The 19,010-nt window shown below is 28.0% G+C and overlaps 1 protein-coding gene across 1 annotated transcript in view; it reads right to left on the reverse strand.

The window, feature by feature from the left end:
* The window catches only part of LOC107436429 (uncharacterized), a 208,279-nt gene continuing 189,269 nt past the window's right edge, over window positions 1–19,010 (reverse strand). Inside the window, exons 123-138 of the mRNA XM_071185916.1 lie at window positions 18,700–18,873; window positions 17,372–17,510; window positions 16,276–16,418; window positions 15,349–15,457; window positions 14,518–14,645; window positions 13,425–13,463; window positions 13,206–13,338; window positions 12,265–12,410; window positions 10,091–10,208; window positions 8,047–8,201; window positions 5,483–5,591; window positions 4,188–4,327; window positions 3,820–3,934; window positions 3,612–3,730; window positions 2,023–2,098; window positions 1–90 (exon numbers count right to left, since the gene is read on the reverse strand). Coding sequence (XP_071042017.1) covers window positions 2,070–2,098; window positions 3,612–3,730; window positions 3,820–3,934; window positions 4,188–4,327; window positions 5,483–5,591; window positions 8,047–8,201; window positions 10,091–10,208; window positions 12,265–12,410; window positions 13,206–13,338; window positions 13,425–13,463; window positions 14,518–14,645; window positions 15,349–15,457; window positions 16,276–16,418; window positions 17,372–17,510; window positions 18,700–18,873 — 1,796 coding nt within the window. The 3' untranslated portion in view covers window positions 1–90; window positions 2,023–2,069. The remainder of the gene's footprint in view (window positions 91–2,022; window positions 2,099–3,611; window positions 3,731–3,819; window positions 3,935–4,187; window positions 4,328–5,482; window positions 5,592–8,046; window positions 8,202–10,090; window positions 10,209–12,264; window positions 12,411–13,205; window positions 13,339–13,424; window positions 13,464–14,517; window positions 14,646–15,348; window positions 15,458–16,275; window positions 16,419–17,371; window positions 17,511–18,699; window positions 18,874–19,010) is intronic.

Raw genomic sequence — 19,010 nt, forward strand, 5'->3', positions numbered from 1 at the left:
TGAAACAAAATAAAAATGTTTTATTTGTTTGAATAGTACAGTGATTTGATAAATTAGTTAATCTTGAATGTCCAATGAAATGACTCAAACCTAAAATTAAAAACAGCTATTAAAAAAAATATACAAAATGAATTATAAGTTGAGTTTTCCAGCTGAGATGTTATTCATTAGCATTTGAGTTATGATTATTTGTTGATCTGCATTAATATTTCCTTGACTATGAACTATAAAGTTATATCAGAGAAAAATTTGAGTTCAACTTTTTCTCATTATTTAAATAATGAATTTAGGCAAGTCCTCTTCAATTTGAGTTTAGTAACTCTCTGAATTTAATTAAAATAAGAAAACAGGCTTCATATGTTTCAGAGATCATAAATTATTTTTGATAAAAGCCTATGAAATACCTTTTTCTTAAAATTCATTTGTTCAACTTGATTACATAAATCGATGCTGTTGAAATTTTTTTTTTATTGAATTTATAAACGCGTATATTTGATTAGTTTGGTTGAGATGCAATTATTAACTTAATGTGGAATTTAAATTGTCAAGTTGTCCATCTGTACAAGTAAACCTTTATTTTGAAGAATTGAATTTATCCTATAATAGGGAGCAAAACATTTGTAACCTATCTGTTTATCCTGGATGTTGACTGTTGAAGTTAATTGAATTTGTCAAGCAACGCTATTTTAAATGCTTCATAAGTTGACCATCGGAAAAAAAATTCAGAATGTTATGTATTAAAAGTTTACCTAAACTCCTTTGTGAGTAGACCACGTAAGATATTATGGAGGACTTTTGTAACAAGTTGGTAGAATGTAAGTCATGTTAAAATGAGTAGAATGAAATGTTTTCTAATTGCATACATACAGGGTTGGAAAAAATAATAGGAACCATACTAACTGATTTTTTAAAAATATTTCTCAAGAAATACTTGTATAAGTGTTTTAAGTTATGTTATTTCTCATACATATTAATAAAGTTTAAAGCTTTTAGAGGTTTGAGGAACTGGCAATAAATTACAAAAATAAAAAATGTTTTTGAGCACCCTATGTAAAAAATTCAGTTATAAGCTTGTAACACGTGTCAATTATGTTGATTATATTATAAAATAACAGCACAAAATTCATTATTCGTATAACAAGCTTAAATTCTTAGCTTTTAATCAAGAAGTACAAAAATTACTAAAAAATTTAATAGAAACTTTTTACATTTTCAAGATATTAAAATCTGAATTTTTTGATAAGTTTCTAAATATGATTCTAAACAAAATTATGAAATTTTTTTTAAAAATGTTTTTTATGCATGCACAGTATAAAAATAATCTTGTAATATTGTTATAATATGAGTATATCTTGTGAAATTTAAAATATTTTTTATTATTAATTAAAAAATCACTCTAAAAATTTTGTTTAATTTTATTAAAAATTCTGAAGTTATAGTAAGAAAAAGTAACTAGAAAGAATAAAAATGTCCCTATCTCCATGAACGTTTAAGCTAGTTTTACAAAATTTGTCCAGTTATTTCATATGATAATAAAAGTAATTGACATGAGTTACAAGCTTAGCACTTTATTTTTTGACCAAGGGTGTTTAAAATTTTTTTTTTGTTTGTTCCTAATTTATTGCCAGTTCTTCAAACCTCTAAACTTAATTAATATGTATGAGAAATTGCATGACTTAGAGAATTATTTAAGCATTTCTTGAGAACTAAATACTATTAGAATGGAAAAATTAGGGATTGAGCTTCAGTCACATGTTTGAAATCTTTTTCTGTTCAAATCATTCTCTTATATTTTTCAAAAAATATATTCAAATTTTGCTCATGAAGGATAACTCTTTTTTTTACATAAGAAGTGTTTAGTATTTATCTTTTTCGCACAAGAAATAAAACTGGTTAACTACAATGAACTCTTAAGTTTTCTTGCATAACTTTTCATCTTAATTTTATAAATTTCTTATGTCTTGTAATATTTAAATTCAGCTCTACAACTTTGGAACGTAAGGAATTTAAAGAATCACTAACCATTATGAGAGCTATACCAATTTGTTGCAACCAGAAATACATTCCTATCAGCTTATTCCAAATGTTGTCTCAGTATCTATAAAAATAATAATTTACACATTAATAATACACTTTCAAATAATAAACACTGTAATTTTACATTTTCTCTCATTTAATCAATTTGCTTGTTTAAATTTTTATTTCTTTTTAACAAACTGTGTAGCATTTTAAATTACAAATGCTTAACCAAGTTATTGTATAGCTATTTGAAGAAAGAAAAAAAAGGTTTGAATAATTTCATGTTAACATTAGGTTGTTATAAACTTTTGTAGTAAGTTTTTTAAAGCTCTGTAAACTAAAACATGATATAACAATATAAATTGGCATTTAATGGAATAGGAAATATAATAATCCTGTTTAAGAAGATAATTACTTTTAAATTAAAATAAATCAAAATAAATTTAAATGGAGTTTTTACAATTATGAAAATGGTGTTTATAGCTAGAAAATATGATTATTTAGTATTAGCTGTAATTCAAAATTGATAAAACTTTTATTAAACATAGACATACAAATAATAGATTCATATTTTCTAACTATAAAGACCATTTTCATATTGTTAAAACGTCATTATCATCTTCTAAAAGTAATCATCACCTCTCAACTTTTTCGAATATAAGGTAGAAACAAATTCTAAACAGACTTAACAAGAAATAAAAAAAAATCACCTTCTCTGAGATTGAAGAATTTATTTAAAGATTTGAAGCAGATGTTAAAGTACAATTTTTAAACCTGATATACCCAGCCAGACATATAAGGGTAAAAAAAAGAAGAAAAAAAAAGAAATCAATAGAAAATTTTAAAGAAGAAAACAATGAAAAATGTCAACTGAAGTTGACGTCGTCAGGGGGTCCCAGCTCCAGAAGTCATAAAAACACAAAACCTTTTTTTATTAGACAGCACGACAAATGTCTTAAAATTGTTCTCTCTGTACCCCAAAGGTTTTGTAACAAAACTTTCCTCTCTTCCTGGACTTTCAACAAAACCTTTGGGGTACAGAGAGAACAATTTTTAGACATTTTTCGTGCTGTCTAGATAGAAAAGGTTTTGTGTTTTTATGACTTCTGGAGCTGGAACCCCCATACGACATCAAATTCGGTTGACATTTTTCATTGTTTCCTTCTTTAAAATTTTTTATGTCCTGGATATGTCAGACAATATAATTTCATTGCTCCCTAAAAATTTATTCTGCTGCTCAAATTGGTGAAAAGTTTTATTGATAAGTTTTATTAAAAAAAAAAGTATAGAAATAAAAGTATTATAGAGGGAAATAGTGTCAAAACAATATTTTTATCCCTAGATAACTAAACTTAAATCAGTCTTACTATGTAACTTATCATTCTACTGAAAGGCTAAAGACATGTTCATTTTTACAATAAATAAGCTAGCTTAACTTAAGAGAAGTACTCTAACATTAAGATATAGATAAGTGGTAAAATTAAGCTTGTTATTATTGAATGTTTTAAGGTATGATTTGAACACTGCAAAATTAGAGTGTTTAGTTACCTGGGGTTGATACTCTTCGCTTCAATTATAAAACAATATTTTACCTTCTTCATATTGTGACGTGATTTGCAACCCTGCAAATCTCTTGTAGAGTCTGAAGATATCATTGTGTGCATATCCGGGGCAGGTTTTCACTGTTTGTTTGATGCAGCTATAGAATTCTCTATACAATTTTGGAAAAAAAAATATATATAGTAAATTATTCTTTTATTTTATAAGAAATAAACAAACATGATTGAATATATTTCTTACTTGGATGATTCAGCAGCCTGCATGAAAGTTCCCTTTTTGATATAGAAAGCAAATGAATGAAGATATAAAATGCACTTATTTCTTACACCTTGAGTTATCTCCAAAATACACTTTTCTAAAATGAGCAAAGAAAAAAATGTTCATTAAGAAAGACTCTGTAAGTTAATTTTTAGTCATTAATATTTTAAAAATTGTTAAAAGTTTCTGGCTATATATAAAAAGACTTCGTCTATTATTGCATCTAAAGTTGAATTTTTATTCACATAACACTAACATGCACACATAATACAAATAATGAAGGGTAAAATTAAATGTCCTCTTCAAGATTTGGAGAATCAAGAAGATAATTAACTGAAAATATATCTTACCCTTTGTGTCGTCAAACTTGAGCAAACATTTTCCTATTGGCGTAAGAGCTTTAACAGCGATGTCTTTCAAGGTTTGTAATTTATAATAGCACATAGTAAAAACTTCTTTCAATACACAGTTTGTACACACCTCTAAAATTCTATAAAAAATATATATACGTAGTTATGAGTTATGTACAGTGATCAAAATAAAAAACAGACCACTCTGAATAACTTTTGATCTAATGATTGGATTTTCAAGTTTTATGTCTCAATCTTAATGGTTCAAAGGGGTGACCTCCAATACACTAATTAATTAGTGCAGACGATATTTTAAGTTACAAAACTTACTTCCTTATGCTATTTTTTCAAAGGAATCCAATTTCTGACCCCTAATATATGGTTCCAATAGTTTGGTCAGGAGAGCGATGCAAAGTTTGAACCCTTTAACGTTAATTTTACTTTTTGCTTGCGATTATATAATTCGTTTATCCTAAAATAATCCCATGCAAAAAGTAGCTTTTCATAAATATTTATTATTTTATTTAACAATAGTCAAAAAAAATTTTGATTTGTAAGTATGTAACTTTTTACATCTTTTTAAAGAAATTTGGCAAAATACACAAAATTTGTGCAAAGTTGGTCCAATAGATCCAGAGAAATAGAATTTTAAAACTATGGCTTCTTTAAAGTTCGATTTTTCACAAATTATTATACTGATTTTGCTCCCATTTTGTATTTTACAGAGAAAAATTACATTCTTTAAAATGGTGTAAAAAATTTCATACGTTACAATTCAAATCTTTTAGGGCTGTTATTAAATAAAATAATAAACACCTACTAAAAATTATACTTTGCATGGAATTATTTTTGGATAAACAAATTTTATAATTGTATGCAATTTTTTTTTAATGATCCGCATAACAAATTAAAATTAAAGGGTTCAAACTTTAGACTGCTCTCCTAGCCTAACTATGGGGACCATATTTCCCAGATTGCAGCTACCCCCTATATATTGGCAGTCAGAAATCCAAATTTGTTGAAAAAAGGGCATGTTTATTCAGAGAAAGTATGTTTTAATGTCTGATTCCACAACTTAAAATATTGTCTGCACTAATTAATTAGCACATTTAAGATTGTGTCCTAGAACATGAAGATCTTATCATTAGATCAAAAGTTAATCAGGGTGGTCTGTTTTTTATTTTGCGCACTGTACATATTTTAATTTATATTTAAAGAAATTATATAATTATTTGTTTTATTTAAATTGTAATGAAATAGAGGGGGGGGGTGGAATTTTTTGTATAGTTACTTACGATTGAAAGCCTTTAGGTAAATAATTGAGACCATCATCTTCTATACAGTTAGATGTCTCACTGTAAGAATCTTCAAAGTCTCTTATTGAACATTCTCGTAAAGTAGCTGCTAGAAGGAAATATGCATATTTATTAGTTCATTGTACAGATACAACAAAATAACATTTATTGGAGAAATTCTTATAATTTAGAAAACATTGTTGCAAAAAACGTGCCATTTAAACAAAATCGTTGTATTTTTTTTATCATTATTACTATTGTCTGAATTTGGTAATAAGATATGTGAGTGATCTTCAGTAAGCTGTTTTTGATATAGGAATGAGGCTGTAAAAATTATTTTTAGAGAAATATATCACTGACTGACTTAAAACAGGGTGCGTAGCCAGATTTTTCAACAAAAAATAGGAACTTTTTATGTACTTTTCAAGCACTGAAAAAATATTTTGAATCTTTCTTCCAAAAATAAATCATAATTTGGACCTGTGAAGTAATAATAATTATTTCCTTCTATTGTTTAAAGTTCTTAATTTATAAACATAAAATCAATAAAACGCAAAAACTTTACATAGTCATTATAAAATAACTAGTTTCTGATAAATATTGCAGAGAAAATTTTGAAAATCATGCCTTTTTTTGTAATTTATAATGAGGATAGATAAAGCAAAGAAAAAATCTCTTTTTAAAGGATAGAAAATCAAGTAATTTTTTAAAATCCCAAACAAAAAAAGCACCTTTAAGGGCATTCAAAAAACGTAAATCAAAAATAAGTACCTTTAAGCACTTTTTAAAAACGCTACGCACCTTGTTTAAATTTTATGGTTTTCATTTTCAGCCTATACTTATTTTAGCTAATGAACTCTTATCAACTTCTTTTTAAAGGTCAAGGTTTTTTTTTGAGTTAAACTAAGGCAACCAAAGTTATTTAATTGAATATCCAAATCTGTCTATAAGCAGGGGAGCCCTCCCCTCTGCAGAGGATCAAAATTGCGATGGCATGTCTTTGGATCATCCTCAGGAATGTTTCCCAGACCATCGCCAATAGTCCATTGTGCAGCTCTAGTATGACGTAAATAAAGTTCCTACCTATCCAAATCTGTCTATATCCAAGGGTAGATATAAAGATGATTTAATCATTGGTCTAAAGGATTAGTAATTAAAAGATATTAGTAGCATGAACACATTTTTCCATGTCCCTTTGCATGTTTCTATTATAATTTAAAACAATTAAAGCGAATTTAAATGAAAACTTACATCATAAAGACTATGTTTACAATTATGACGGAATATGTTATTTTGTGGCAATAACACAAAACCAAAAACTAAAAAAACATACCCTTCCTTCACATTAATTGCTGGTCCAAGTTAAATTTTAGCTATCCATGACCAACGGACCATTGTTAATTTTAAGCCCTGTATATCTTATAATAATTGTATTCATAATCTAAATTTAGAAATCAGTTAAGAAAAACTGTGTCATTTGTACAAAATGTTTTTTAATCATTGGCAGGCTTTCATAATAAAATGTGTGTTTTGATGCAAAAATGAACTTGCATAATATTAATGCAGTTGTAAGTGTGATTCTCACAGAAATATTTCACTGAATAACTTAGATTTTTTTATTAAACTTGTTTTGTCAAATGAACTCATACTAACTTCTATTGAAAATTGCAATAGATCCTATTTTTACTTTCTTTTCTTTTTTAAAGTTAGCAACCTATTTATTGTAAATAACCCTTAAACTGCCATTTAACATACAAAAGTAGAAATATTCTTCAGTGTTTATGACAAAGCAACAATAAAGCTTAAGCATTTTTAGCAACTTTTGTGCAGTCAACTACATGAAAAAAATTTTCTTTGGTTGTTTAATCAGGGTGCGTAGCCAATTCTTTCAGCATACAACAAGCACCTTTTAAGTACTTTTTCAGCACTCAAAAAATATTTTTAAGCACTATATACATTAACAAAATACTTTTCAAAGACTTTACATGATCATGATTAAATAACGAGTTTCTGATAAAGAACGCTTTTCTTGATTATATGAGCCCTTATAAAATGATCAAGAGATTTTTTGGTTCAATATCAAAGGGTGGAAAACGAAGCCTGAAATTGAGAATATCTAGCAAAATGCATCAGAGTTACACATGAGAGTGCAATCATCTCACTGAACCCAGCTCAGTATATGCACATGCGGACTCGCAAGTATTTCAAACCTGTAAAATGATTTTCGTTTTTTATACGCTATGGACCTAGGGTATGCCAAAATAGATTGTGGTTGAATGAATTGTGAATAATGCTGAATAGAACAATGTGAAAAGCACTCTTCTTGCATAATACTTGGCGAAAATCAACATGGTAAAGAAAAAAAAATTAATTTTTGAAAAGGGGAAATTAAGTACTTTTTAAAAACATCGAAAGAAAAAAGCACCTGTAGGGGATTAAAAAACGAAAATAAGCATCTTTAATAGGCTACGCACCATGTTAATGTATAATCAAGATTCAATAAGTGGTACTACTTGGAGAAAAGTTTTTTAAAAATAAAAATGTAGATAAATGTTTTTAATTACCATGATGTTTGGTTTGGAAACACACTTCTGGTACAACAGGATTACTGTCTGCTGTTGGAACATTCATGCTTTTCTTCATTAATGTGTGGAATGTTTTCATATCACCACAGTTTTTAAAAATCTCTTCCACACATTGTAAAGGATAATCAGATACCCTACAATTATTTCATGGTATTTATAAAAAATAATAGATCAGAATGATTACAAAAATAAAGAGGTTATAAGTACATAGAAACATATTGTTAGAAACATATTTCATTATAACAATTTTTATTGTTATCAAAATAAGGAATCAAAGCCCAAATAATCTCGTAATCATAACATGCCCTTTTACTTTTCTTTTGAATGCATATTAATATAAACATGAATATATGCTTATTATTCTGACAAAAATTATGTTAACATTGTATCTACATCTACTATTTATCAACAATGTATAAACAAGAGGTATCGCATATTTTTTAACATACACAGAAGTTTTAAGCATGAATAAGCATTGTATTTTATAGTAATTCTAAATAAATGCTTACATACTTATTATACATGTACGGATTATACATATAAGCGTAAAATAACACATAAATATTAATATTATATGTAAATGCATATTAATATAAACATGCTTATTAGGTAATCTGATAAAAAAATATGTTAACAATATTATATCTCAACACTTTAATTTTATGTATAAATCAGAAGTATTGCATATCACAACATAAAATGTTTTAACAAATCCTTTTATGTTATTTCTTTATCTAAATTTTTTTAATTTGTAATTCAAAGCAAAATACTTTCTTACATTTATTATTTACATCTGGGTGATCTAAATTTAGATTAAAAAATTTTAGAATTAACATTTAAAATTTTTTCCTTTCACCAAAGCTTGAGAACCGGAGATATCCGTCAACCTATTTTTTTCAACGAGTTATTAGGAATAATAATTCCCTTTTTGCTTATGATTTAAAAGATCAACGGAATAAGTCAGCAAGATTTTACCTAACTTTAATACTAAAGCACTCCGATTTTGGGTGATTTTGGCATCTTGTTCTCCATACTATGATTACAAAATAAATTTTTTTGTTTTTTTTTCCATTCGCATACCTGCTTTATTTCCCTGCTTGACCACACTGCCTTGATACACACACATTGGACACATTTATAAATATATACTCTATACAGGGTGGTCCCGAATTCATGGTACAAACTTCAATGGTAGGTACAGGACATTGTAACAATGATTTATTGTATAGGAATGTATAGTCGCAAGTGACGCGGTGAGGCGTAAACAGGAGAAATAACGGCCGAAAGGAAAAACAAAGATTTTATTGAAAGCGTTGTTGACAAGTGTCATGTTTACAGTAAGTGTTCAAAATTGCGTCCACCAGAATCGATACATGCTTGACAACGTCGGTGGAGCCATTGGCGTACACGTTCAAAGATGCCTGGTATTTCACGCACACCTGCAGCAGCTACAGATATGCGAGCGACGAGATCCTCATCTGAGTCAACTGGAGTCTCATAAACAAGATGCTTTAGATGTCCCCATAAAAAGTAATCGAGGCTCGATAAATCGGGAGATCGGGGTGGCCAAGGGATTGGTTCACCACGCCCAATCCATCGAGCACCAAACTGCACACTACTGCCCTCTACCGGCAATGATACCAACCGATCACTCCATTTCTCTTTCCTTTTCTTTCCCCTGTTTACGCCTCACCGCGTCACTTACGACTATACATTCCTATACGATAAATCATTGTTACAATGTCCTGTACCTACCATTAAAGTTTGTACCATGAATTCGGGACCACCCTGTATACTCAAGTAGCTAGTTCCTATATTTAAAGGACAAAATGTAAGAGAAAATAAAGCATTAATTTAACTGCATTTAGTTACCTTAAATTTTCAGTAGATAGAAAGAGTTTGGAATTTTTTTAATAGAAAACTATTAGAAAATGAAAATAAATTAATCTGTTTTCTTATTAATCAGATATTGATTTCCTAATTTTTAAATAAAGCATAAAAAAGTGAAATAAAAAAAAATTACCTTGCATAACCATCATGATAACTTGAAATGAATCCAAACATGATAGACAAGCATCGGTCTATCTTATAATTGGAAAAACTTCTGATACATTTTATACCGGCCTGGAAATCAGCATCAGCTGAACATAAAAGTGAAAAACACATTAGCATTGAATACATTACTACACACTGGTAACAGCTATAGTAATATAAATATGAGAGACAGGTTTATTTATACGCTGCCCAGATTTGCATAAGAATGATGCTAATCAATTCCAAACCAAAGTAAACTATTATAATGAACTCTAAACTTAATGGTATGATGCTGTATTCAGGGTTCCCACAGAAAAAAAAGAGCAAAATAGTTGCATAAATAAGAACACAAATTTTTCAATAATATAGCAGAAATTTTATTAAATGACTTAATTGTCATATACCATGATATATATATATATATTGTGAAAAGTGATTACTCAAATTCGAAATTCCCGCATTGTTGTATTAAAAATTGAGTTGTTTAAAATCATTTATTATTATTGCCGGCCAGGTAGCCGAGCGGTTAGCGTGCCTGATGGCGAAGTCAATGGCTGCGGGTTCGAATCTCGCTCTGGGCATGGATGTTCTTCTCTATGTGTTGTCATCTGTTGTGTGTGATGTGTGAATGTGACCCACCCTATGAACGGGTATTTGTGGCAATGTGGCGTGGGTAATGTTGCTCGCCTTCGTGACTTAGGTTCACAGGTGCCCACTGAGTAACGTTAAATGAGCAACACTTCCGGCGTCTTCCAAGGTGAAGAATGAAAGTTCAGTACCTGCCGTTATAGAAAAAAAAATCATGCAAAATTTCTTAGTATTAACCGCTGAAAAGGCGATCGAGAAACAAAATAGATTTACACTGGAATCTGTGCAAATTGAGAACATTAAAAAGTGATGATTCAAATTTGTAATAGAAAATTTTCAACGTTTTCTATTTTTTAAGAAAAAAGAATTCATTGTTTTCAGAAACTCTCGCAGGTTGCCCACCCAATTTATGTTTAAAAAAATCGCTATGAGTACAGAAAAGTCTCCTTGTTCTGCAAATAGTTGCTTTTTAATACTTTTCAGGCAAAAAATATTGCCATTGTCGCCTCAGGCCGAAAATAGTTGCAAATAGTCGCCTGTGGCAATCCTGTGTATTTGATAACACCCTTCCATTCCCTTGGGACAAACACCTAAACAGGAGTTAATAAAGATCCCAATTGTAAACAAAAGTACATGGTAAAGCAAAAGAAACACCAATGCATTTCATTTCATTGATTGAAAGGTAACGATTATTAGGTTTCTTTGAAGCAACCCATAATTTTAGAGAAATTGAATCAATCAAAATAAATAAATAAAATCAAACTTTTATTCAAAGAAAATACATTTTGTGACATATTTTGTAACTCACATTTTCGTCTGCATTATTTATATATTTAAATTTCAGGGTTGCCACAGAAAAAAATGAACAAAATAGTTGCTTTTAGTAGCCTAAAGCATGAAAATAGTTGCCTAAATAAGAACAAAAATTCAGCAAAAAAAAAAAGACTAAAATTTTATTAGTCTTTTTTTATATAATTTATAGCAATAACCGTTCAAAAGGCGATCAAGAAATGAAATAGAATTAGAATCTATGCAAATTGAACGCATTAAAAAGTGATGGCTCAAATTTGCAATCTAAAACTTTTCATTTTTTAATGTTTTAATTATTTATTTAATTTTTTTAAATTTTATTATTTTAATTTTACATTTCCTAAGAAAGGAAATTCAGTGTCTTCACAAGATTTCGCGGACTGCAGGTTTACAATCTAATTATGCTAAAAAAACATTGCTGGGAGTACAGAAAAGTCTCCTAATAGTCTCCTTTTCCAGAAAATAGTTGCTTTTTTAGTCTTTTCAGGCAAAAAAAGGCTCATGCTGAAGTCGCCTGTGGCAACCCTGAAATTTTGTATGCTGGTACATTGCATCTTGATAATCTTTTGAATATAAAAAGTTATTGTTAATGCATTGTTAGGTTAATGTATTGTATTGTTAATGTATGGTTGATAAGAATCCCAAAATCATATTTTAAAAACTGACCAAGTCCAAATATATAATTACCACAGCAAACATTATTTTAAATATCAGAATTCTTAAAAAGATATTATTAAAACTGAATGGATAGAACATTATACTTACTTTTAAAAATATGCAAATACTTTTCAAGATGTCTTTTTATAACATTAAATAAATTATTCATGAAGAATTTAAAAGTAGACAAATCTTTCTCTTGGCATTCTAAAATTTGGTGAGTTGTAACACATATGGACAATGGATCTACAGTCCTACATGGATAAAAGAAAATGTAAACATTAGAACAAGACATCTTAATTTTTTACAAAAGGAAATTTCAATTTTTAAAAAAAAATTGTTTATCCATATCTGTTTGGAATTAACATGTTACTCAGATGCTAATTACTGTTAAAGAGACAGAAATAAAAATACTGGTCAGAAAAAATACTGGTCGTTTTTTTAAAAATATTTTTTTCCTCTCTGATTTGTTTGATTCTATCTCCATTGTATTAGTAATAAAAAAGTTGTACCTTATTTTTATTTCATTTTAGAGGATATCCGTAATCAATTTAGGAAAATGCACTTTTATAAAACTGCTAAAATTTCCAAATAAAGTTTTCAATTTATTTAATTTTGTAGTTTGAGCACTTTTTTAGACGGATATATTGGTTTATTTTTCTCTCATCAAGCATATATTTTTCTTAACGGTATTCAATAAAGAAACAATGCTTAGAAAATATGTTCTTTAATTTTTTATCTTTTATGGGAGTTGAGATACAAAACACAACTTTAGGAAGGAAAAGTCTCTTTAACCCCCATACGATAAATAATTTATCATCCACAAAAATCTTTATCATACAAAGAGATATCTTCAAATTACAAAAAACTAATATAATTAATTTATCATTCCCAAACAGAAAATAAACTATTTTGAAATAAGGTGAATTTTGGTTTTTCTATAGTTTTAAATTTTGTTAGTAATGAGTTGAATTAAAATATGATCAAGTTAAAGTTAGCATCCATATAAATTATTATTTGTTTTTGAAAAATGCTGAACAAGTACATGCCAATGAATTTCATCCAAAGGTATTTTCATTTGCGCTAAGAGATCCATGAGTTTGGTCACAACTCTATCTAAACAATCGTTAATTATTTCAGTTGCCAGTTTTCTGTGCTTTACATTACACACTGCGGATGTTGCTATTGGGAAAAGAACAATCGGATAAGTAGGAATAATTTGTGAGAATAAGAAATTGAATTGACAGAGAATAAAAATGATAGCATACTTGCACCAATCTTGGCAGAAAAACAAGTCTGATTTCCAGCTAAATGCATGAAGAGTGAAAAATATATAAAATATTCATTAATAAACTGTTATATTTAAAAATATTTATTGTTTATGGATGATTAACTGAGTGTAAACAACAAGCTTCTTAAAACCAAGACAGACTATTGAAAACATTCAGTGTATCTCTCTGCTAATAACCAAGAAAAAATTATTAGGAAGAGGAGGATTTAATTTTTCATTTAATAGCACAATTCATATGGTTTTTCCAATTTTAAGATTGCAAAACCTAATCTGAATTGAGAGTCAAATAATGAAAAAAAAAACAAAAAAACACTGAGTTGCTATCTTTTGATTACTATCTAATTTTTGATATTTTTTTATAACCGCCGTTGAATAGCTGACCGAATTTTCGAGTTTACAACTACTAATGTTTAACTCCATAGCCTTGTAATTTTGAACCCAATCCAGAAGACAAGGATATTCCTGGATCGAATATTGGGAGAAATTTGCCTTCGTGGAGGACTTTTTGATGGAACCAGCATGCATTTACGTTACATGGAGACGAAGACCACGAAAACATCCTACGGTTAGCCTGACAGTAAGGGGACTTTAACCCATGATCCGTCTACCACTGAGGATATTTCACATCAGCATTGTAGTCAGTACAAGCCGGATACGAAATTCGTATCAGCAAGCCATCGCCAGGATCGAACTCGGTTCACCTCATTGGAAGGTTAAAGCTCTATCCCCTGAGCCACCACGGCTCTGATTTTGTTCCCAACTAAATATCATTCTAAATATTAAAAAAGTCAGAAGAACATAAGCCTGTAAAGGAATAAATCCGTAACGGATAAATACAACTTTTGTTGCAAATTTTAACGATGGTCTATACTTTAAGTTTTGGTGCGGAAGGTTCTTTGTATTTTTTTTGCCGCAAATGTCACCGTTGTTAAGCTTTATATGGTATATCATCCATATTATTGTTAACATACATCAGTTTATCCTCTAGTTTTTTTTAAATTTAAAATCTTAACTTGATAAACAATTAAAACAATATTTTACTTATGGTATGATTTTAAAACATTACTCACTTTCTTTGAGGTAGTCTGACAAATTAATGCCAAGGGGAATATATATAATTGGCAAGGCAGAAAGTGAAAATGAAGAGGAACAATTTGGCCATATTTGGTTAACACAGGAATTTATCACTTCAAACCCTCTGAAATATGATAAGTGTAAAATATAATGAATTAGTATATAATAAAATGACTATCACCCAACAGTTACAGACATCATAGTAAAATAAAAGTTATTTATGTTTTTAAATAAAATTAGCATTTTTTTAAAAGTAATAACTGTCTCATCAGGCAAAAAGCTTTTATTATACTTTTCCCTGGAGAGAATAATTAAAAAATAATTTAAAAAAAAAACAGAAATTATTTTTAATGATTATAACTATATTATTTAAACATTGCAATAACAAGAAATACAAAAAAAAATATATTTTGATGAAATTAATAAAAAAGGAAACATTGGTGCAAATTAAATAACAAGTTTTTTTTATGTACTGTTCATCAGAAAAGCATGTTATGTTTAGAAAAAGAAGAGTAATGTCATGAGCCGAATGAGAGACTAATATTTGATTAATCTTAGTATACTAAATAATAGAAATAAATAGTCATTACTTAATAATAGAAAAACTTCATTAGGTGGAAAAAAATCTACATTTCTTTAGCGAATTTTTCCACCTAAATTTTTTAAGCTAATGAAGTTATTTAATAATCAAGTAAATTTTTTCGCTTCAGATTCTCGAGACTACTCATTTTATAATTTAACATTGATTCCACAGCTTTAAAAATAACTCAAACCAATTACAATATCAGTCTTAATAAATTTATAGAAATTTTTTTAAATGGAAATACCTTTGGTAGCTCAAGGAATTCATGGATTCTTTGTAGAGGCTGAATACGTAATCTGAACATTTTGAAATATTTCTTGCTGAAGCACCATAACAAGGCATATCATTAGGGCCTATAAGAAAACCATTTTTAAACTATTTTCTTCATAACAACTATTAAATGATATGCATTAATGGTAATTTAATAAAATTTCTCTCAATTATTTGTCATTAACGAAAAACAAATTAGGTTCAATCTAGATTTAAAATCTTTATACTAGAGTTTTCAACTATGAATGCAAAAACAACGAATGCGTTACATTTGCATTTCTAACTAAACATAACTATATTCATAAGGATAAATTTTGCACTGGTTAAATAGTGCTCATTGTATCGAGCAAATATAAAAATGCATGCCCTTATGCATGCATGCATGCATGCATGCATACATACATACATGCATACATATATATATATTACCTAAATAGAATAGGAATAGTAAAGGACAAAAACTTTGCAAATTTTAAACATGTCTCATTATTTGAAAAGATAAATAAATAAAGATTTCAAAGACTCAAAATGTTCCTAAATTTAGGAAAAAAAACTACATACTATATAAAACTATATACTATATCATTAACTGAAATAAAGGACACTAACTTGACAATTGATATTATTTGCAAAAATGCCAGAATTTCAAAAAAGTGTCTATTTTATACGTTATAAAATTTTAATGCTAATTTTTAATAAGAACTTAAAGGTTACTTATGAGACACTAATTTAAAATAAACTATCACTCACTTTTTCCGACTTAATGTGAAATAAGTATTATACATTCTTCATATATTTAATCATAATAACATTTTGAAACAATTCTCTCTTCTTCATTCATGCAATAATAATTCAAACAAAGCTAAAACTATAAAAACAATGCTAAAAAATCTATACTTACAATGCATTCTTCTAAATCGTAAATTACTTTTTAGTAACCAACTTAAATCTTTTAGGAAATCCTTCACTTGCCACTCTTCATTAAAAATGCAAGGAATTCTAGCATTCTCTTCTAATACACAAACAGTTACTGCCTCAAGAGATCTGTATATAAAACAGTTTTAAGTAATTTTTAATGATATATTAGAGAATTTGCTGGCAATTGCCATTATTGTTAATAATTTTTACAGCAAACATTACAATATATTTTGAATGTTAGATTTTTGGGAAATATAATAGCTGGATATGTCAAGTAGATACATTAGAGAATTTTCTACCATTTATTCAGACCAGTGAAGGTAAATTAGTTTTTGAAAGAGGTAAATTGATACAGAATTTTTCTTGCATCGATATTTCATGATCAACAAATTAATTATTGTTTAAGTCACCTCCCTGATTTTTGTTAAATTTTGAGGTTCTAAAAATAGATTTATACAATAGAATATAAAGTAATTGTTTCCCTGTCAGGGTGCTTACCTAAATTTTCAACAGAAAATAAGCAGCCAAAAATATTTTAAGCACTTAAAAAAAAACACATTTAAGCTTTAGTAAATATTTTTTCTTCCTATTGTTTGATATATATATATTTATATACACACACACTTCCCATCATCATGATAAAATAAGTTATTTTATAAATATAAGCTATTATTTAAAAGAAGTCTCCTTTTTAATAAACTCTATTCTTTTTTTCATTAACCACTGCAAAAGCATTTTATGCACTATTTGAAATAAATTCAATATAGAGTTGCTCATTCTATTTTTTAAAAAAAAATTAGTAATTACTTTACTCAATTATGCAAAAAAATTTATTTTAATTCAAGGCTAAATTTTTATACTTAAATAAAAATTATATGGCTGATTCAAATAAAAATTATTTATAAATATACACTCAACAAAAACATGTACAAGATTTAATATTATTGATCATATTAAAGTGATAAAGACTCGTAGAGAATTAAATTAACAAAACCTTAATATATTCACATTACGAATGTACAAATGGTGAATGGCCTCTGTTAAATTTTAGTAGTTAAAATATTTATTAAAATACTCACTTTTCTATTATGTTAATTGAACATTCATTTACATCTCTGTTAAGTATAAGAGACATTTTAATATTTTGACATTCCATCAAATTTTCAAAATAGAGTTGATAGTCAGCTTTTGAACAAACTTTTGCAATGGGATGGACAGCTTTAAAAAAAACATTATTTCATGAAGCATAAATTATACCAACAAACTATTATTAATATCTTCAGCTATAAATTACACAATTTAATTTCAATAAATACAAAAACACATAGCGATTAGGAAATATTTCAGATATATAGGCCTACTTTTGAATATGTTATTGTATTGTGTTTGAATATTTTCTACTTGTTCTCACTACAGCCTTTTGTGGGGCTTGAGGTCATGGAGGTTAAACTAAAAGATACTCTCTGAGTATAACTTTTTTTTTTTAAAAAAAGTAAACTAAAACAACTTGAAAGCTTTTTCTATAATTAAAACTAAAAATGTTGACAAAATGAACAAAAGATGCATTTTTTAAACAAAAAATCCTCATTTTTTTTTTTTTAAATCCCTTAAAATATTCATCAATACACCCCAGAAAAAAAAGAGAAACTTGTAAAAATTTATAAACAAAACAAATATTCGTAGTAATCAGAATAATAGATAAATATGGCAGTGCATAGTTATTATTTAAACAATGAGTTATTTCTTCTAACAGAATTGAATAAAAAGGTGGTGCTTTTAAGGGACGGAGTCTTATTTTTACAAAAAGAGCACTTTTATAAAAACGCTTAGGGAGAACACTACAGTTTACATCTTGAAACTTATTTATTTTATACCAAGTTGTTATAATATTATAAATAGAAGTTATTACATATTCATACACTATACATGTAAGAGACAAAATAAGCATTTCTTGGCAACCCCTTCAGAAAATCTGAATATTAGAAGAAAGCTTTATGAAAATGTTTTTTAGAGAAGGCAGTTTAAAAAGCGCATCTTCCTAGAATAATCTGGCTAATTGGATAACTGGGTTAATCAGTATCCGGATAAATGGGTAATAATATATCAAAAACACTATAAGTGAAACATGCTTAGTTTTGATTCAATGTTTTTGCTTAAGTTTTACAAATTAATTATTTAATTAATAATTTTTTATTTTACACCCTGTTTTGCCGCTGCTCACCTTGTGTTTCATGCAAAGCAGAATCGTCGAACTTTAGATTCAACACATTCATTTCATAGTCATCAGATTCATATTCATTCGAGAGCATTTCATTCCCACTGTCTTCATCCNGAAGGCAGTTTAATGCTTAGTTTTGATTCAATGTTTTTGCTTAAGAAGTTTACACCCTGTTTTGCCGCTGCTCACCTTGTGTTTCATGCAAAGCAGAATCGTCGAACTTTAGATTCAACACATCCATTTCATAGTCATCAGATTCATATTCATTCGAGAGCATTTCATTCCCACTGTCTTCATCCATATATTCAGAACTGACTTCATTGTTTTGGCTAACTTGTTCATCACAATTCGCCCAAGCATCATCTAAAAACAAAAATTAGGATTGATGACTGAGCGGTAAAAAGAAAAAAAAGTTGTAATGAGATATTTTACATAAATATAATTCTATACTTCTTTCAAATGTACTGTGTGTAAAAAAGGAACAACCTGAATAACTTTTG

Source organism: Parasteatoda tepidariorum, chromosome 9, assembly GCF_043381705.1.
Source record: "Parasteatoda tepidariorum isolate YZ-2023 chromosome 9, CAS_Ptep_4.0, whole genome shotgun sequence".
NCBI classification, from domain to species: Eukaryota; Metazoa; Arthropoda; class Arachnida; order Araneae; family Theridiidae; genus Parasteatoda; species Parasteatoda tepidariorum.